Source organism: Xyrauchen texanus, chromosome 34, assembly GCF_025860055.1.
Source record: "Xyrauchen texanus isolate HMW12.3.18 chromosome 34, RBS_HiC_50CHRs, whole genome shotgun sequence".
Classification (NCBI taxonomy): domain Eukaryota; kingdom Metazoa; phylum Chordata; class Actinopteri; order Cypriniformes; family Catostomidae; genus Xyrauchen; species Xyrauchen texanus.
In genome coordinates, this window is record NC_068309.1 from 1343464 (window position 1) to 1365136 (window position 21673).

At 43.0% G+C, this 21673-nt stretch overlaps 2 protein-coding genes and 1 non-coding gene across 3 annotated transcripts; 2 read left to right on the forward strand and 1 right to left on the reverse strand.

Annotated features, from left to right (window-relative positions):
* Window positions 1-12542: 12542 nt before the first annotated feature.
* Window positions 12543-17225, forward strand: LOC127627336 (uncharacterized). Its single transcript, XM_052103684.1, has 8 exons — window positions 12543-12699; window positions 13483-14019; window positions 14109-14320; window positions 14405-14455; window positions 14632-14705; window positions 14815-15272; window positions 16110-16377; window positions 16521-17225. Exons 2-8 carry the CDS (start codon window positions 13484-13486, stop codon window positions 17223-17225), a joined length of 2304 nt encoding a protein of 767 aa, XP_051959644.1. The 5' UTR covers window positions 12543-12699; window position 13483.
* A 1338-nt stretch (window positions 17226-18563) lies between these two features.
* On the forward strand, window positions 18564-19502 carry LOC127628200 (transcriptional regulatory protein AlgP-like). The gene is made up of 2 exons (XM_052104963.1): window positions 18564-18683; window positions 18784-19502. Exons 1-2 carry the CDS (start codon window positions 18637-18639, stop codon window positions 19436-19438), a joined length of 702 nt encoding a protein of 233 aa, XP_051960923.1. The 5' UTR covers window positions 18564-18636; the 3' UTR covers window positions 19439-19502.
* Window positions 19503-21176: 1674 nt separating this feature from the next.
* On the reverse strand, window positions 21177-21288 carry LOC127628276 (U6 spliceosomal RNA). Its single transcript, XR_007968627.1, has one exon. It is a non-coding gene; the product is annotated as a U6 spliceosomal RNA (small nuclear RNA).
* Between the last annotated feature and the right edge of the window lie 385 nt (window positions 21289-21673).

A 21673-nucleotide genomic window follows, 5' to 3' on the forward strand; every position in this document is an offset into this window, starting at 1 on the left:
CCTTCAGCTGTTTCCGTATTTGGTTCAGCAAGGTAAGCACTTTCCTCTTGTCTTTCTCTTTCTTCACCTTCTTGTTCCTGTTCTTCTGCGACATATACTTCCGTTTCTCTTTCTGTGTTGTCCCGCTCCACTGTGGCACGTTCTTCAGATTCTTCCTCTGCCTCAGTGTGCTCTTCCCCTACATTCGTTTGTTGTCCTTCTTCCTCTTCTTCGTTGTCTCTATCTGGTACTTGTAGGTCTTCAACCTCGTGAGCTTGATCCTCTCTTTGTTGCTCCTCTTCTTCTTCGGTTTCAGGTTCCTGATTTTGTGGTAGGTTTCTCCTACGTACTTTAGTGCAGTGATTTATATGATACCATGTGTTACTTCCTCTCACCTTTACTGCTGTTGGGGTTGCCTGCACCACTTCATAAGGTCCTTCCCGTCTTGGCTCATTCCACCTTCTTCTAAACACTCTCAGGTACACAAGATCTCCAGGAGCAATTGAACAAGGTGCATTCTCTTCCTGCCTAGGATTTCTTCTTTGTTCCTGCAAACAGATTTTTCCATGTATTGTCGTCAATTGTCTCATATATGCTTTCAATTCCATTTCTAGTTGTTCCAATGATGGACCTTCATAAGGTCCTCTCAGATAAGGCACTGGCATAGGTCTTCCGTCAGCATTTCATGCGGGGTTAGATTAGTAATCCTATTTGTTTGCATCGCGATATTTCATTAATGCCAACGGGCGCATCAACCCAATTAAGTCTTGTTTCTTGACAGATTTTCACAATCTTTGCCTTGAGATTCCCATTTACCCTCTCCACCATCCCCTGAGACTGCGGATGGTAGACACACCCTAGTCGTTGTTTTATTCTCAGCTGCTGTATGACTGTTTTTACTGCCCTCTGAATGAATGCCGAGCCATTATCTGAGCAAATTTGCGACGGTATTCCAAACCTTGGGATAACTTCTCTTGTTAGGAATTTAATCACTGTTTGTGCTCCCTGGTCGGCCGAGGGAACTGCTTCTACCCATCTACTGAATCTGTCTATTATTACTAACATATATCTTTTGCCTCTGACTGGTTTTATCATATCTACATAGTCCATTACTAGATGTTTGAACGGGCCCTCCGGTGCTGGAATATGACCTAATGGAGCGGTTGTGCCTTTCCTGACATTGTGTTTTTCACAAATTTCACAGCCTGCCAAAAACTCATCTACTGAGGCCTGCAAGTATGGCGACCAGTAGCCCTGCTGTTTTATCTTCCTCACTACCTCGCCTCTTGCACAGTGGTCAAATCCGTGCACATCAGAAATTAACATATTTAGAAGTGCTACTGGAGCCAATATCTGCCCCTCATGTGACCTCCATATTCCATTAACGTCCCTTGTCGCCCCCCTCTGCTGCCATTGTGCTAATTCAGGTGGGCCAGCTTGAAGCTGCATCCGTGCTATATCTGCCAAACTTGGCTGGACCTGTAATATCACTTGTGGTGCCATTATTGCTACTTTACATCCTGAAGCTTCTCGGGCATGTTCGTCCGCAGCATTATTTCCTCTAATAACAAAATCCTTGCCTTTTTTGTGTGCCTGACATTTGATTATAGCCAGCCTTTTTGGACTCATCATTGCTGAAATTAATCTATTATCTGGTCTTTATGCTGAATTGGTGTTCCATCACTCTTTTTGAACCCTCTCTGTTTCCACACTGCACCAAACAAATGACACACTCCATGCGCATATGCAGAGTCTGTATATACATTTACTTTTTGATCTTTTATGCAGTAGACAGGCTTTGGTCAATGCTTTTAATTCTGCCAATTGTGCTGAGCATGGCTGTTCACAATGCTGAACCACAATTGGCACAAAAGAATCTCCCTGCTTTTTTACCACAGCAAACCCAGCATGATTTCCCAAATGGTCCTTAAAACAAGATCCATCAACAAAATATTCTATTTCTGCTTCAACCATTGGTATTGATTCCAGGTCAGGCCTCAACCGTGTGAATGCTAATCTAATTTACCACACAATCGTGTGGTGTTCCTTCATCCTCCAAGGGAATATAGTTTGCTGGATTTACAGTGGCACATCTCTTTATAGTTACATCTGGGTATGTCAGCAATGTTGAATATGCTAAACATCTTGCCTGTGTTAGTACAAATTTCCCATTCTCTATTAGCTCTATTATCTCATGGTGAGTGTAGATCACCACTGGATATCCCATAGTTATTGTGGAGGCTTTTTCATACGCAAAATAAATTGCCACTAATCCCTGATAGCATGGCGGGTATCCTTGGGCTACACTGTCCAATTTTGTGCTATAATACGCTATGGGTTGTTTTCTCCTTCCACTACACAGTTCCTGCATCAGCACTGCTGATGCATAACCACTTTTTCTATTTGCTACATACAAATGAAACGGCTTAGTGTAGTCTGGGCTTGCTAGTGCAGGTGCTGTTTGCAGTTCCTTTTTCAGTGATTCAAAAGCTACCAGTGCATCTGCACCCCAGGTTAGCCTACTTCTAAGATTCTGCTGTCCTGTTTGCTTCATTAGCTCTCGCAGGGGTTTGTTTTCATAGCATAGTCTTCTATCCAATCTGAACTAAATCCTGTCATCCCTAAAAAGGTCATCATTTGCCCCACTGTTTGTGGTTGCGGCGCTTTACTTATACCCTCCAACTGACTTGGCGATATTGCTTTAGTCTGATGTGCAATAATTCGTCCCAGATACTCCACCTGGGGTAAACAGTACTGTAACTTCTCTTTTGATACCTTATGACCCCCCTCAGCCAATTTAGTAAGGACCTTAATAGTATCCTGATGACATTGCTCTAGTGTTGGTGAGCAGATCAGTAAGTCATCCACATACTGGATTAATGTGCTGTCTATTCTTAGATCCTCTAAGTCTGTTTTTAATACTTGATTAAACACATGAGGTGAGTGCTTAAATCCTTGTGGTAGTCGTGTGTACGTGAATTGTTTACCTTGATAGGTGAATGCAAAGAGCTGTCTGCTTTCTTCTGCTAAAGGAATACTGAAAAAGGCAGAACACAAGTCAATCACAGAGAAATAATTAGCAGCAGGGGGAACATTAGTCAGCAGAGTGTGCGGATTGGGTACTTCCGCAGGCCAATCCTCTACTACTTCATTAACTGCCCTTAAATCATGTACTAATCGCCACTTTGCTTTATTCGCCTTTGCTACTGGAAGTATAGGTGTATTACAACAGCTTGATGTTTCTATTAGTACTCCTGCTTTAAGTAGCCCTTCAATAGTACTTTTAACCCTCAGAGCCCGACGGCATCGTCCACGACATCACACGGCACCTCCGATAAATATTTATATAATTTGATGAAAGTTTTATCGATTTTCTTACCGTTTTTTCCAGCAGAAAGCTAACGAGCTAGCCATCACGGGGGTGTCTTTGGTGTCTTTGTAGCCTTTACAGAAGGTTTTCTATCCAGCCCGGAACTTGTGCCTCTTTTCGGAGTTTTTCAGCAATAAATCCAATCACTTACATCCAAGATTTATCCACTTGATGTCCATAATTTATCGATTCTCCATCATTTTTGCCGCTAGCTCGATGATAGCTGCCATTTTGGATATCACATGATGCTTTGCGTGAGGTTGTTGACCAATGACAGGCTGATCCGTCTTCCACGTTGGTGTGCGTCATTACGCATGAACCAAGCTCTGATATTGTGGAGAGAGAAACGCACGGCAACACAGTTCAGAGAAGGGTAAGAACTCAGGATGGAGGCTGGAACACCAAATCCATTCCATGCCCAACCCCTGTCACTGAATACAACAAGAATATGGGAGGTGTTGATCTTTCTGATCAACTCATCCAATACTACTCAGTTCACCATAAAACTATGAGATGGTACAGGACATTGTTTTTCCATTTTTTGGACATTGCTGTGACCAACAGTTACTTACTTCACAAGGAAGTTTGTGCAGAGAAGCAGCAACAGCCCATGACCCACAAGGCTTTTCTGGAGGTGCTGACAGCCCAACTCTGTGGTGTTACAGTTGCTGTTCCCCCCACCCAGCAACAAAGTGACCATGTACCTGTGCCAACATCAGACCAAACTGAAACCAGCAAGAAGGCCTCCTATGGTAGAAGGCAATGTGTGAACTGCAAGCAGACAAGGCAGGTCAAACAGGCCACCCCTGGAAATGCAAAGCCTGTGATGTGGCCCTCTGTGTGATTGCTGATAGGAACTGTTTTGAGGCTTGGCACCAGTGAATGAGGCAAAAAACGCCTGGACTTTTTTGGAAAAATGTAAATAGTTTTGGTTCTGTAGAAGTTACAATGTTTATTCCTGTGCTCCAGGACTCCAAAGACATGAACAAACTGTTTTCCAGAGGAAATTTGCTTAGCTTTTATTTATTTGTGTGTGATTTCAATAAATATTTGAGTGATTCAATTTCCGTTTTATTTTTTCATTTGTCTTTATGGTCCCATAACTTATTTTACATTCAGGTGACATCAATGCAACACAAATATGCTGAAAGTCCAATTTGTCTTGAAAAAAAAGAGGTGTGTCAATTGTCTGTGCACAACAGGGTTGATGTTTTACAAGCTTTTTTAGTAAATAAAACCAGACGGAAAATGAATTGTAAAAATGCCCTTAGGTCTTAAAGGGTTAATCCCTAATATTGCCTCTGGTTTAAGTTGATACTGCTGTTTTCGTGGAGGTTGGGTTCCTGGTTTTACTTTTATCTGGATTGGATTTGCTGATAGTACTAACCCCACATCTGTGTCATGGCGTGACCATAGTTTTACTGGCACTACTTTTTCCATTTCTGCCATTAGCTTTACCATTTTTGAGTCTAGTTTTTCAGTAGGTGAAATAACTACTACCTTAGGTGTTCCTATCATTTGGGTAGCACATATGAGCTTTAGAAATGTTCTGTCTGGTGATTCCATGATTAGAGGATTCTCTGTCCCTTTCCATTGTACCCTCTCTGCCCTTTTCATCATTTGTCCTAAGTCTTTTTGTTCCCTTCCTTTGCTCACATAGATTGTCACATGTGGAACAGATTCTGGTATCTGAAACCATTTGTTTATAAAGTCATTATTCTCTAACTTGAGTGCTGCTCCCTCCTGTCCAACTACTATGTATTCTGACATCAAGGTGATTTCTTGTTGTTTTGTTCCATTCAGCCACTTTTCCTCCAAATCTGGGTTTCTTGTTTCATCATACATTAATGTACAATGATGCTCTGCTCCAGGCACATTTGGATCTCCTAACTGTGCCTTAATATATTTTCCCCATTTGTCTATTGTGTTGTTCACTTCTTTTCCTAGATCTCCCAGCCAATATACGTTTGCTTGTGGACGTTCAGGGTCAGGCTGTTTCGTCATTGTCATTTGTTTCACTCCTCTGTCATCAATGTAGATTCCTTCTGGAGTGCACCATATCTGTAAGTTCATTTTACATATAGCGTCTCTTCCCAATAAGTTCACTGGTGTATTTTCTGATATCAAGATTGGGATGCTTACTGCTTTTCCTTTTACTTCTATGTTTACTGGAGCCGTCATTGGAATCAACTGCGTTTGTCCCGAGAATCCTACTGTCTTAACATATTTTCAGACCGGGGGAGGTGAGAGGCATAACTTGGACTTATACACGTAAAAGTGGCTCCAGTATCTAACATAACCGGTGTTACTTTGCCCTCTATCTTAACCTTCATTATTGGTTCTTGATCAGCATCAGTTGATATCATTGGAAGCTGACCCCTCCCCGTAGGATTCTCTGGGCATCTCTAGTAACCTTGTGGTGGTCCGCGCCATGGATTGACGGGACCTGGGGCCTGCTGCTGTTGCTGCTGCTGCTGAGGGTCTTGTTGCCAGTTGTTGGTGTCTGCCTGGTGCGTTTGTGGCCAGGGGTTCATAGGACATTCGCTTTTTCGGTGTCCCACTTGGTTACACCCCCAACATGCATTTGTTGGGCCATTATTATAATTCTGTCTTCCTCGTCCTCGTCCTCTTCCCCCTTGATACTGTCGATTCCATCTTCTATTCATTTGATCGGGGAAATGATATATCACAGTCGGCATGGGCTGTTGCATCACCTGATTCTGCATGGGTATCTGGTTTGGTACCACAGTCGGCATGGGCTGTTGCATCACCTGACTTTGCATGGGTATCTGGTTTTGAGCACCTGGTACAGGAGCCATTGGTGCTACCTGGATTGTTGATACGGGTTGATACATGGGCGCAGGTGGTACGCTGGGTACCATAGGTGTAACTGTTTCACTTGAGGCCATCTGAGCCTGTGCACCGATTGGAGTTTGCAATACTGTATTTACTGGCGCCATTACAGAGGTTGGTGCATCTTTTCCTTTTACTGCTGCTTGAATTCTTTTCTTGTTTCCTGTTAGTTCCTCCAGTTGCAACTGTTCCAGTTTCTTACGTCTGTCCCTCTCTTGTTGCTTTAGCTTTTCTTCATTCCGTCTGTGTTGTTCCACTGCATGTACCACATGGGCACAGAACTCTTTCTGTGTCTTGGTAGTTAACCCCACCACGTCTTCCAGCTTTTCCTTTACTGGTGTAGGCATAGCCTCTATTATGGCCGTTCGAACACAGCTGTCATCCAGGGATCCTTTTCTGGATCTTTTTCCATTTCCAGCTTCCATCTCTTTAGCTCTCGTTCGATATAGGCTTTCGGGTTTTCAGTTGTTCCCAGTGGCTCTCCTTTTATTGATTTTGGGTCTAGGTTGGTGGGAAATTCTTCTCTTAGGGCTTTCCAGATGGTATTTCGGCATCTGCTGAATGGTATCTCATCATACTTTGTGGTATCTGCTGCATTTCCCACTTTGGCTTTTTCGAGTATTTCTGCCATTTTGCCTCCTCCAATGCATCTTGCAAGAAGTGCTTTAATGTCTCCCAGGGCCAGTTGAGTTCCTACTGCTCGTTCCTCAACATCTCTAATCCACCTTCCTGCTCCTTCATATATGTCAGGGAGGGCTGCCAGTAATCCTTCAAGATCATGGTTGGCCCATGGCACATAGCAGTCATACTGTCCCTTCATCATAATAGGACACTGTGATGATATCGTCCTATTATGTCGTCTGACTGGTCTTCTCACTTCCTCTTCATCTGGCCATTCTTCATCATCCCTCCATCAGATTCCACATCAGTTCTGACCATTCTTCCTGTCATTCTCTGCCATGTTTGCTTAGTCTTTTCTGGCATGTCTTCAAGATAGAGTTGTCCTGTAACCTGTTTCATCTTTCCTTTTGTCCGGTGTCCCAGGGTGTTTATGTCTGGAGCGACATGCTCTCTTCTTCTTGTTGACCTTCTCATGTTTTCCAGCATCTCTTTTTCCTTTCTCATGGAGTCCGATAGTTCCTGTGACTTGGCTCTGATGCTGGTCACATCTTCTCTCATTTTCCGCTGCTTTTTCACACTTTCTTTCACTCTTGATGATATTGTCATGCCGTCATCTGTCTCTATTAGATCGTCATCTTCAGATGTGCTTTCTTGCTCTTGTTGTTTTCTTTGTTCTTTGTTCTGTTGCTCCGCATACCCTTTTATTCCTTCTATTATTGCTTCCTGGCATTGTTTGTTTAATTCTTCCTTTATTCTTTGTTGACTTAACAGCTCTTGGCGCATTTCTTGATCTGATCCTTCTGGCCCTTCCCACCTTTGACTTGGACTCCATAGACCCTTTGTGCTGTTTTGTTCTGATCCCACTGCTTCCCCATAATTGTGGCTCATAGTTCCTCTCAGTTTAATATCTGGGTATAGATTTGCTGGTTTTTCTTCTGGCTCTATTGACACTTTCTCAGTGACTTCTATTTCTCCAGCCATGTGTACTTCCCCTTAAACTCCATCATAGGCATTTGTAAATTCCCTTTCGTTTCCATTGTTGGTGCATAGGAGGGGTCTTTCTCCTTTTCTTCATCCACCTTTTTTCCTTCCCTTTCCTGTTTTATTATTTCTATCCCTTGGTCTTGAACATATGGAGCATTGTTAGTTCCCTATCTCGTTTCATTATCCTCTTCTGGCTCTTATCTTTTGGTTTATGATTTTTTATCAATGCTTCCATTTCTCTACATATCCCTACATCAAATGTTCCCTCTGCTGGCCACTTTGTGTTCAGCCCCTTTGTTCTTCCTTCCCATTTCCTAGACATCTCTTTTATCACCTCTCTATATGTTGGGAACTCCATGCATATCTGATCTATTGGTGTCGGTGCCATTTTACTATCCCTCTATGTTTTCAATAATTCAGTACCTCTTTAACCCCAGAGTGTTCTATTCTGCTATGCTAATCTTCACCAGGCTGGTCAGACGAGGACCACTAAAAGTATCCGACCCCTGACTTCCCCTGGGCTTTTTCTGGGTTGAGGAATTTCCTTCTTCCTAGATATTTTAATACTGCTACTTTTTGCTTGTGTTCTGCTTGGTTGCTTTGTTGGTTCCTCTTCTGGTCCCAGTCCACACAGATTATTATGTATCCAAACAATGTCACTCCTCAGGGTTATCAAATCACTGCTCCAGGTTTTTTCCACAACACTCTTGACCTGTTGCAATTACTTCTCCTGCCCAGTGCATGAAAGTAAAACATGAGGTTAATTTATTTGACTTTTATCTATTATCATTTTGCCTCTTTTTCCTTCTTTCCTTTTTACACCCTTTCTAATCCACTGCCAGCCCTCCGTACTGTTATTATCAGGCGGGAGGAGACCCAAGAAATCTTATCCTATCTCTCTTATGCGTGCTCAAAAGCTCTCCCTTTACTGCTCTCTTGTTCTGGTTCTAGCATCCCCTCCCCTCTCTCCCTCCCAACACTCAGTCCCCAGCATGCTGTGTGAGAGAGAGAGAGAGAGAGACAATCAACTATTATGCTCATTTACCTTAGTCTTACCTGCTACACTATTGATTTTATTTATACTATTTATATATTCCCCTTTTGTTTATCATCTCTTCTTCTTATAGTTATTTATTATCTTTTATTTCTTTCCTTTACACTCTTTTGTCATGCTCTTTATTTTTATTTTTATTAATTCATATTTTTCTTAGTCTTTTATTTTATTATTTGCTTATGTTCCCTCTTTTATTACTTGTATGGTTTCACTTTATTTCTTTTCAAAACCAACTATTTGTTTGTTTATACTTTATTTTCCCATTACAATCCCTCATTACAAGATTTTTAGAGATGATTACACATCACTTATTTTATGGATGCACTTGGATACAAGTTTGATCTGGTTAACATACTTATACATTGCTTCATTCTTATACACACAGCATAGTTATAAGTGTCTAAACTAATACATTAATTCTTCTAACTATTTAATCTTTCTCATGCATTATACTTTCGTGTGTGGTTACATATTTATCTAAACATGAACATTACATCATTAAGGATTACATTACTGTAAATGTCTTTATTAATGATACATTCTAAGTTTTGCATTCTATCTTATTTCATGCATATCTATATTTTTCTATCCAAGCCTGCCCCCTATTGGTTATCTTGCTGTCTCTCATATATGTCCAGCCAAGTCTGCTTTATTTCTGCTGGGGGATCCAGGCAAACTCTTACCTCAAACATTCCTATTGTACCTTCAATTACAGTTGCTGGTACAATCTCCCCTTCATTATTTTCCTTGAATATTACTTTATTTTCCCTGTATACATTTCTGACTCTGTTGAATATCTCTAAGCTTACATTTTTCAAAATTGTGACACCTTGTCCCACTGGCCTCTCTAGCGTTTCCCAATAATGGGCCACTTCAGTGCTGAGATAAGGGATTTGCACTTGTTTAACTGACCTCCTTACTTCTATCCCAAAGGTGTCCAGCTGTTCCCCATATCCTGCCTGGCAAAGTCTTTCTATGCCTGTTAAAAATGTTCCAAGGTACAAGTTCTCCATTGTGACTTCCAACCAATCTACAAAAGGCCATTCTTGTTCTAATTCTGGTAAATTTACTATCCTAATCAAACCTCTCAACAGTGCCTTCTTTTTATCTAGTGTCAATTGTCTTTTCTGTCCCGTGTGATCTACATACTCTGTTTCCCTCCAAAAATGATCACGTATGCCCTTTGACTCTATCAATGTCTTTTCCAATTTTCATTCCCACTCTTCAGGTCCCCGTCGGTCTTCGCATCTCACAAATTTCATGGGTCTCTGCATTTTCTCTTTAGTTTTGTTCACTGTAAATGGAAAACATTTTCCTTCTTTTTATTCTTCAATTAATCTATTTCTTTTTCTATCCCAATCTCCTCCTCCCCTCACTCACAGTGCCGGCCATTCAGCCACCCAGTGAGTGACGGCAGGTCCGGGAGACAGAGGATCAGGTGTTTTCACATCTTTTTCTACAATTATTTTCTTCATTTTAGTTTCCCAATTTACCCTTACTTTTAGTTCATGTTACTTGCTTGGTGCACCTGATTCTCTGCATTATTCTGCGCTTGCACACAACACATCATCAGCACTGTGACCATGCATTTGAAAAAACACATAGACAATGCGGTTAGTAGTATGAAAGCACATGCACCAACAACATAGTTAGTTATGCACATTATTCATTATCTCAAACATGCACATAGTTCAACAATTCCCGTTTTCTGCACAGTCCGGGTTCCGTCAAACACTGCAATAAATAACTAAATCTAACACCTGGAGGAATTTTGCTTGAATTTTCACTTCTCCACCCGTGTTAGGATTTTCACCTGTACAGGATTTTCAGCCACTCTTCTGGCAAAACCTTGAATAAATGCACCTAACCGGGAATTTCCATGCGCCGTCGCTTCTCGACTCACCCCCAGGCTTTTTCTACCTTCTTTAATACACTAACTTAAACAACCCCACCCCCCATTTTTGAAATCTGGAACTCTCTCTATTTTAGCCAATTAGTTCAAATTATCCTATGTTCGGACTGGCAAAAGTCTTAGGGAAGCCACTTACTGGGACCCGCTACCACAGATCACACAAAAACACCTTAAGCAAAGATGCTTACCTCAGTTTCTGGCGCCGGTGTTTCTGTGCGATTCGTGCAAGCCGTCCCACCAGCGACCTCTGCCCCCTTGACCTCAATGCCAGCCCCACGTTGGGCGCCAAAGATATGTCGTGGAATATTGCGAAGAGTTTCTCTAAGTTGAAGAAAATTTTCAGAGTCTTGAGTTCCAGATGCCAAAGTTGTAGTTTATTGATCACCAACAAACATGAGACCAGTCAGCTGAATGTTCTGACTCTATCCTCCTGAGTTCTCAGTTATATACCTTTTTGTTATCTTCTTGCCCATTATCTCTGACCAATAGAATAATTGCTCTTGTCTCTTTCCTTCACCACCAATATGTTCTATTTTCCTTACTAATTAAATATTGGTGGAAAATCCCCCATCTAATTATTTAAAAAAAAAAAAAACATACATCAACTGGTAACTCCACTTATTTTTGACATAAGTCATAGTTCATGATAAAAGTGCATCAATTTTAGAAACACCTGTGTATGATACAAACAGCCATGTCCTCATCACATACCTTTTACCTTTGCCCTACATTTCAGTGTACCCTCATAATGAGGCGGCCTTGTTTGTTCATACACAGTATCATTTGATTAATGAAAGAAAATACAAGCTCCAAAGATATTTAACTCATCAGGGTAAAACACCATGCCAGAAACATATCTTATAAGAGATATCTAACTTATTAAAAGTGTTTTCGTAAGAAGTGCATCCTGTATTTTAATGAGATACACCATATATTTTAGAGATATGTGTCAGCATAAAGGAAATACACCAAAGATATATGTTAGAATACTACTAATTAACAGAAACAGCAAAACACCAGCTGCAAGAATACAAGACACCATTCATATAATAACTGATTAAAGAAGTACATCCTGTATTTCAAGGTTGTATACCATTCTTTGTGTTCTCTGCAGCATCAACACTTTTAGTAACCTCATATGCTCTCTCCTGGCTCACACAAAGGCCTAGAAACTCATATAAGTATTTTGATATCTAAGAATGATTATTATACCATCTAAAAATTATTATTCTACAATAATATCGAGGAGCTATTTCTGGAACCCGAGTTGAAGGTGTAAATTCTCCAATAAGCCAGTGAGCGGCCATGATGCACTTAGACTCGATCACGTGCAAAGGCTGCGCTCTAGCGGCGGGCTTGCGTATTGCATGCAGAAATACATGGGCTCTGTGGCAGCACATACAGTAGGAAAAAAATTACAGTAAATTAATAATCATAAAAAAATTAATAATCAAAATATGGAGCGCTTCACGAATTTGCGTGTCATCCTTGCGCTTAGCGGAAACCGATCTTCGGGTGAATGTGTTGATTTGTTTCTGACGGAGTCGTGTCCTGGTTGGCCGCCGGACGATTTGTTTCACCACGCACCGCCCATTCTGCCCTCGGCTCATTGGACGGCCGACGATATCTTTCAGGGGAGCGCGTCTCTCCCATTGGCCGAGAGGACGCATCGTCTACCATTGGCTTGAGGTCTCGCCAGCGCAATCCCCAGAGACAACCGCGACCCCGAGACACAATAAGCTGTTTTTGCTGTTCAAATTAGTTAAAAAGAAGAAAAAAAACAACGACAACAAACCGTTTAAAAAAAACAACGACAACAAACCGTTTTTTTAAAAACGAAAACAAGAACAATAACTCTGCATTTTTGCAATTCATTTCTGCATTTTTGCTCTGATTTTTTATTTCGTTTGCACTTTAGCGGATCACGTAAGTAAACATATTTTATCCCTTTCTGTCTTGTCTTTAAAATATGCATAATATAAGCGTTTCAGATGTGTAATGCATGTAGAGGCGGTGGGGAGAAATAATGGGGGTAAAACTGATCCGTTCGTAAAGTTGAGAGGACGTTTGTCCCGCCTAAAACAGATTTCAGTATTAAAAGTACTGTTTCATTCATGATTTTTATGGACTTCGCTTAGTTATTTTTATTATTATTTATTTTTGAAATATGTGTAATGCATGGAGAATGCTGATCCGTTCGTTTGACCCTTTACTCAATGTCCGTTTTCTTCTGCGAATAATCAACAAACTATTAAAAGAAAATTTAATTCGTTTTAAAACTATTTTAACAAGTATAAAAGAATCCTTTGATTTGAGAAAATCTGATGGATCAGCTAAATTTTTATTTTGTGTATGCCAATTAATAATGTACATTTTCCATAAATATTTATTTTGTGTCTGGGTTTTACAGTGCATTGTTTATAAAATTTAATTCGTTTAAAAACTATTTTAACAAGTATAAAAGAATTCTTTGATTTGAGAAAATCTGATGGATCAGCTAAATTTTTATTTTGTGTATGCCAATTAATAATGTACATTTTCCATAAATTTTTATTTTGTGTATGCCAATTAATAATGTACATTTTCCATAAATTTTTATTTTGTGTATGCCAATTAATAATGTACATTTTCCATAAATATTTATTTTGTGTCTGGGTTTTTCAGTGCATTGTTTATCATAACATCAGGTGCATTGCTTTACTGTTGCAGGATGGAAAGCAAACCCAACCTGCATTTGGAGGCTGGAGAGCTGGTGCTGAGGGCATCTCAGGGGGCACTCACTGTGGAGAAACTCCATCTTTCTCAGGTGTCCAAAGGAGTGCCCTTTGTGCCTAAAGAGCCTGAGGCTGTGCTGGGGGAGGCCAAGGTCAGGGTTATCCGAGGTGGAGGGGATCCCTTTGATGACCTGCTGCTGGCAAGTCAAAGCGCCATGCAGTTTGGTCAATACAGGGGGAAAACCTTCAAATGGATGCTGGAAAACGACCTTGGTTACTCCATCATGGTCCTGTCTGGGCATCAGTGGGAGCGCGAGGCTGGCAGACAGGACAGAGGTGCCCTCATGGTCAACAAGGATGCCTTTCTCCAGTATGCCTGCTCATTCAAGATGCTTGCAGAAGCCATCAAAGTGCGCAGGCAGCGAGAGGGCACCTTACCTGGCTGTGAGGGTGACTGTCTGGTGGGCTTTGGGATCCACAAGAAGAGCACCTACAAGGAGCTCTATGAGGCTACGGACAGGGATAGGAAAAGGTAATATATGTCTTGCTTGTTAACTGTATGCTGTTTTGTATTTTTTTATTATCATTTGTATTATTTCATTGTGTACGTTTCCTATGCAGCTACGTGAGGTTCATCAAGCGCCAGGACACCAAAGCAGGCAGCAAGATGGATGCCCTAAAGAAATACATCCTGGGGAGGGACCAGCAGAACATCATGGCTTTAGGGGAAAAAGAAACATCTACTGCATCCCAGCCTGTTGTCCTGCGCCCTTCACGTCCGGCTTCTCCTCCTCCCACCCAAAGCTGGCATTCCCAGCCAGCTACAGAACACGGTGAGTTTTTAAATCAATTATTGCCGTAATTCTATGCACGTTCTAATGTAAATATGAATAACATTATACATTTTCCGCCCACAGAGCCAACAGATGATGATCTGCTAGCTTCAGCCATGGAGGTGGAGACACAGGGTGAGTGTTGTGTGGTGAAAAAACAAATCCATGCTCAGCTGACCGTATATGATCACAAATACATTTACTAACATGATGTCGTATTGTTGTGTAACCATAACCGTCTTCAAACAAAAAATTATGCCAATTATGACAAAATAATTAATGATAAAGTTAAAAGGATGTGTTATTCACAGTACTTCCACCACCTTCCACGCCGATCCGCTCACCTCGCTTGGCCCCTCAAAGTCTGGTGTCAGCGGCTTCTGAGGTACAGTTTCCACACCACAAGTGTGCTTTTATGTCTCATCAGTAAATATTGACAAATGTAAATTGTATAATTTTATCATATCAATCTATATGTGTATGTGTGTGTCTAGGTTGTTCTCCCCCAGGCCTGGAAGCGCTCCCTTCCTAAAGAACAGCACGAGTGGATCGGCCGCTCCCTCTTCCGACAACAGGGTGGAAAGGCAGTGCTGACTGATAACCTGCAGATGTGGTGGTACCCTCCCCAGCCACGTCTGCAGTATCATCAGCCTCCAGCATCGCCAGACATGTTCTTCACCTGGCCGCTGTGTTTGTGGATGCCCTACAGGATGTGGTCCTACAAGCTGATCTGCAGCTTGCCAAACTGCAGGCGGTCCGGTCAGCGACTGACATCTTGTGGGCTCTACAAGACAGTGAGGCGGGTGCTGAATATACACGGCTGGTATTTTCTGGCAACAGAATACCTGGAGTGTCAGCGCTGCCATAAGAAGCAGGCCGCGTGGTCATACGACATCCTGGACCAGCTGGATCCGGCTCACCGCAGGATGTTCCCAGCTATCCTCACTTACCGGTGAGTCGTGAAAATGTTTTTCTTATTATAGGCAAATATGCACAGGCAGGTGCAATTAAGTACTGAAATGTTACACCGTTAACTAGGCTTTAATTGCAACAATATCACAGAATTATTCAAATAACAATTTTGTAATACTGTTAAAATTTAAAAACAACATTTGTACACAGAAAAATTATCTCAGTTTTGTAGTTCTTTCAAAAGACACTGTGTCTGACAGTCAAGGTTCAATTCAGGATGTGTAAACGGCCCATCCCCATTAATCTTGCCCTTTTACAGGGTGTTTTGGATCTATTCGTGTTGTGTAAATGGCCCATCCCCATTAATCTTGCCCTTTTAAAGGGTGTTTTGGTTCTATTCGTGTTGTGTAAATGGCCCATCCCCATTAATCTTGCCCTTTTAAAGGGTGTTTTGGTTCTATTCGTGTTGTGTAAATGGCCCATCCCCATTAATCTTGCCCTTTTAAAGGGTGTTTTGGTTCTATTCGTGTTGTGTAAATGGCCCATCCCCATTAATCATGCCCTTTTAAAGGGTGTTTTGGTTCTATTCGTGTTGTGTAAATGGCCCATCCCCATTAATCTTGCCCTTTTAAAGGGTGTTTTGGTTCTATTCGTGTTGTGTAAATGGCCCATCCCCATTAATCATGCCCTTTTAAAGGGTGTTTTGGTTCTATTCGTGTTGTGTAAATGGCCCATCCCCATTAATCATGCCCTTTTAAAGGGTGTTTTGGTTCTATTCAGGCTGTGTTAAAGGCCCATTCCCATTGAACAATAAAAATGTCCCTCTACTCTCGGGCTTTAATAAACTTTTACTTGTTTTTTCTGTGTGTTTTAACAGGTTCTCTTGTGATATGCATGTGGCTAAGTTGATGAGGGAGCGATCTCTCGGCAACAGTGCCTCTATGTTATATCACAAGCTATGTGAACAGCATAGTGAGGACTGGATGGAGAGGTCCCTGCAATACCTCTCTGTGTGTAAGCGGTTCCTGGGCACCACCACGCGACCCATCACACCACCACCCATGCCGCCTGTACCGACCGCCAGGTGGCTCCTCTACGCCCACGCGGAGGATGTCCGGGCCCGGTATGGTGAGCTCAAAGCCAGGGTCACCTCTGTCTTTGGGTCCATCCTGAAGATGGACTCCACAAAAAGGTAACGATTAATCACAGATTATTTTAAATACATTTAACATTTGATCCTTAGTACATGTAAGGCAGCTCATTGAATTATTCTGTCTTCCAACAATAGGTGGTCAAAAAACTGGCGGGAGCTGCAGCTGGGACCGCAGCCTGGGTCACAAATGTGGGCAATGAGCACGGACAGGTCCTCATGTCTGTGCTCACCTCACATGAGGGTCAGGGACTCCTGCCCATGACCACAGGCCTGGTGAGCAGGTACGAGGCAGCTGGTGTCGCTCCCCCCGCACTCCTTTACGTGGACAGAGACTGCTGCTCTTCTGTGGGCACATGCAGAGCGGGTGCCATGTTCAGCGGCTGGAGCGATCTGGTGGTGCGTCTTGATGTGTGGCACTTCATGCGGCGCTTTGCCACGGGTCTGCATACTGACAGCCACCCGCTCTACGGTCTGTTCATGGCAAAGCTCTCTGCTTGCATTTTCATCTGGGACGAGGGAGATGTGGCCCTGCTGAGGGAGGCCAAAAGGAGGGAGCTGGAGCAACAGCAGGGCATCACAGGCCTCACAGAGGAGCAGCTAACCAGCAGGCTCACCTCCAGACAGCTGGCGCAGCACTGTCGCCGCTGCACACGTGGTGTGGAGGCGACAGAGAAGCTGATCGGACAGATGCTGGTGGCCTTCAAGGACGCCAGGGAAACCATGGGCATCCCCTTGGTGGACCAGGAGAGGATGGACGCCATTTGGGGCACCCAAAGGCGGCATCTTCCTTGTATCCAGGACCCCCTGGAGTGCAGCTGTACACCCAGACAGGAAGTATAACAAAGGGAGGGCTCACACTTCCTGTCTACCGCTACGCTCGGGGTCCACTTCCCTGGAGTCCTTCCACAACCACCTCAACCGCTTCATACCCGGTAAGATTCCACCTCAAGGCGTGTTTTCGTGATGATTCGCTCATGTCTTTGGTAATTATAAATTAGTTATTTAAAGTTTACTTCTTTTTTAATCAGGAACTAGTGCTAACCTGGAAAATTTCCAGGCTTATCTGCTTGAGGGTTTGGAGCGGTGGAATGAGGACCGTGCTGCTGCTGCCTCGGGCATGAGGCCCCATCATCGCTGCGCTGCTATGGTGCCTCAGCTCCAGCACAGCCTCAATGAGCTCAGTCAGGATGTTCTTGGTGTCAGTCTTGTACAAGACTACTCCAAGCCAAGACAGTACACAGGTATGTGTCTATAATGCAATGCTTTGTTGTTTACTTTGTAATGCACAGACATCTGTTTCAAAACCTTGTTTTCTATTGAATTTTTTGTTTTGTCAGGCGAGCTCATCGGGGTGGAGTACCTGTGCTCGCAGCACTCCTGGGAGTTTAGGGATGAACTTGGGAGGGACCCAGATGCCCCAGACGGAGTCCCAGACAACTTGGTGGAGGTGGAAGATGAGGGATTTGTGGATGAGGTCGAGGAGCAGGACCACACCATCTCTCATCTTTCTTTGCTGTCCACCAAGGAAGCAATATGCTTGTCTCGGGATGTACCGTCACCCTCTCAGTCCTCCCAGGACCTGCCACTGGAGCCCCATGAAGAGGTATGCATGCAAGCATCCTTTACCATGCCATCACTTGGAGGGCATTTTCAGCCATCATACTAACTGTTCTTCTTCCTGCGTGTAGGTGTGCAGAGGACCAGATGGCACTCCAGGGTTTGATCGAGTGGTGGAGCTGGCCAGGTACCTTGTCGAGCTCAGGGAAAAGCCTTGTGTCTCAGATAGGGAAGCTGCTGACATTGTCCGGCTGTGGGACAGACTGCCGGACAGTGACAAGCAAGGGGTTTCCTATCCGTCGAGGCACAAGGACAGACTTCTGCAAGGCAGGTTCAAGGCCACACACTCGAAAACCTCAACCTGTCTTGGAAAGGAGAGCCTGAAGCGGTTAGTTAAACATTTGTTAGATAGCTAAACATCAGTTAAACAGCTGTGATAATGTAAAAGGTGGTACGCTTTTTATGCTATATAGCTTTTCAATTTATTTTACAGGTGTGTGCTGGGACAGGGGTCAGGCCCTAGCAATGGCCCAATATTAGTAGGATTGTGGAGGCAGTATGTCTGGAGCTCTGCTCCATTCATCCAGCGGGGAAGGTGAAGTGGGGCGTTTCTATGAACCGCTGGGCTGCCATTCTGCATGACTACCAGGCCATACGGAGGCTGGTAGGGAACTGCCCTACACTTAGGGGAAAAATGAAGATTCAGCTCTTTGATATCAATCAGCGGACGCTTTCTGTCTGGTAAGTCATTTCTTTGAGAGCCAGTTGAATACGTCATTTTAGAATGTAGTGGTGCAAATCTCAGATTATTTCATCCTATTAATTGTGCCATTTCACATAGGTACAATAACTACTGTAAGAAGCTGGAAGTGGATGTGCTGGCTCTGAGTGTGCCCTTACCTCAGATCAGCATGGTGTCTCACACCCCGCTTCCAGCAGCCAAACAGAAAGCGTTACTGCATACTGAGTCTGGGACAGAACTTCCACCCTTCCCCTTTGTTGAGAACCCTGACATGTCAGGTCAGGCCACACGACGTGGGCAAAGACCTCCTCACCCTGCACCAACACTGCCAGCAGAAGCTCCCTCTGCTCCTCCAGCAGCCGCTCCCTCTGCTCCTCCGGCAGCCGCTCCCTCTGCTCCTCCGGCAGCCGCTCCCTCTGCTCCTCCGGCAGCCGCTCCCTCTGCTCCTCCGGCAGCCGGTCCCTCTGCTCCTCTGGCAGCCTCTCCCTCTGCTCCTCCGGCAGCTTCAATAACATCCTTGAGCAGAACAACTCTGTGGAGGAGGAGGAAGGCAGCAGAGAAATTAGCTCAAGAGCAAGGGCTGCCCCGTCCCCAGCAAAGTCCACGTAAAGACTACACGTGCGGTCAATGTGGGCAGCCCAGAAAAAAAGAGTTTGGGCACACCAGGGTGGGCAGCTTTTTCTACTGTGCCACAGCAGAGGGAAAGACTGTGGAAGAGTTGCAGCAAGAGAGAAGAGATGATGGAAATCCTTAATTGTAGATATTTATTTGTAAATGTGTGAATATTTATTCACTGTACATATTTATTCACTGTACATATTTATTTGTAAATGTGTGAATATTTATTCACTGTACATATTTATTTGTAAATGTGTGAATATTTATTCACTGTACATATTTATTCACTGTACATATTTATTTGTAAATGTGTGAATATTTATTCACTGTAAATAGTTATTTATTTGTAAATATGTGAATAAATGAAGGAAATCCTTCACTCTAAAACGTTATTTATTTGTTTATGTGTGATTTATATATAAATATCCTGTTTCTATATACTTATTATTTGCCTTTTAATGAAACAGTCCTAAATTATTTTAGAATGTCTATCTGCCTTCATAAAGGCCATGTAAATTGTCTTACCCATTTATTTTATTTGTATTGCTCATTTTTGCCCCTATTTATTAATTTGGATTATAATGTAATTAAATTGTTATACACATTTTTGGGAACCTTGATTCATTTAATAGCAATTCTACCCTTAAAATGTCTTTAAGTCAAACACAGTCTGTTTGTTTTCAGTTTTATTTATTAAGTAGTTCACACCACAAACAAAATATATATAAATGTTAACAAAATACTAATAAAAGATAAAAACAATTGTTTAACAGAAAACTTAAACAACAGAAACTATTTAAAAGCACACAGTACAAAATTAACAAAGATAAACAGCCATTTATTTGGTGGAAGCAAGAGCCCGTTGCTCTGCCAGCCAAAGTTCAACAGTTTTGCCCTCATAAGTGCTGCAGAAGGATTTGCCACCATAACGTGAGTGTCCATAATCCTTTGTTTTGGGCTGCTGGCACAGCCGGCAGGTAAACGGTGTGCCCTTCTTCGCCCTTTTTTGAGGCAGCCCAAGCGCAACCGACTCCGCTTTCTTCTTCCACCTCCAGGCAGTCGTCCGAGGCACATCTCTTACATTGTCTGCGGCTGCGACCCTCTTCTGCTCAGACAGCCATTGGGAAGCAGTCTTTCCAGCAGAAGTGGCACAGAAACTTTTACCTTGGAAAAAACTGTGTCCAAACTCCAATCTCTTTGGCTGTCCACACAGTCTGCAGGGATATCCCTTTGGGTCCGCTCGCCGTGCAATGGCTTTGCCATGGATCAGGGCCTTCTTGTCCTCTTCGGCCCTCTTCTTTCTTCTCCAGGCTGTGGCCCTTGGCACCCGTTTAAGGGCTGCATCAACCACAGCAGGAGGAGGAGGAAGCACAGCCAAAGATGCGCAAGGAGGAACTGTAAAAGACAGAAAATATATTATAGACATTTATTGCTTTTCATATGAATTCATTATTCTACATTCAATCATTCATTCATAGTTTAAAAATCTTACCTGACACTTTCACGCCCTTCAGCTCTGGAGGCCACTGCCGACTGGTGCATGGTGTGGCTTGCGGAGAAGACTTTTGCTCCAGGCTTCTCAGGAACTGTCTCTTTACCTCAAGTTCCACAGAGGAAAGCACTGGAGGCCAGTGAGGTTTGCAGAATTTATTCTTTGCTTTTAGAAGAAGAGATTCTGCCCTGCAGACTCGGAAGGTTGTCTTGTCCATGTCCCCTGCGAGCCTCTCTCTGAACTTTTCCTTGCGCTCACACTCTCTCTTTGAAAGGACAGGAGGCCATCTCTGTGATTTTGGAGCCATAATTTGCAGTACGACCTCTTGTCTCTTTAATAAATAAATGCTGCTCCTGTCTCTTTTATAGCTGGAATATGGTTCAAATATCAAGGGTTCTGCACAGAGAAGATTGGGCAGGATCTTTTGCGCAGGGGCCATGCTAATCTTCTCTGTATCGTTCCAATTTTAGTATATGTGCTGCCGAAGCAAGCACAAACTTACTGGTTTGATGGCATCTATTAATACCATGGACCTCCAAGTATCTGTCTGAGAGGTGGTAAGTGGACAAATCACTAACTTACAGTAGCTGTGACTATATCATAGTAACAAAAACGCACACATAAACCTGTAGACCTTAAAAACCAGTACCAATAAATAAATAAAATAAACACAGTTTTGTGGAGGTTTACTGTAGTATTCCTCTGGGCTACAGATCGTATACAAAAGAGCTTGCTCACTCTAGACTGTGATTGGACCTCTGAATGTGACGTTGTGGAGCTCTTTGTTACGTGTCTCGTACCATCCCCCACAATGCCTCACCCTGTGACAAAGACCGGTCTCTTGATTTACAGAAGAGCACAGAGGGCTGTGGCACCAGG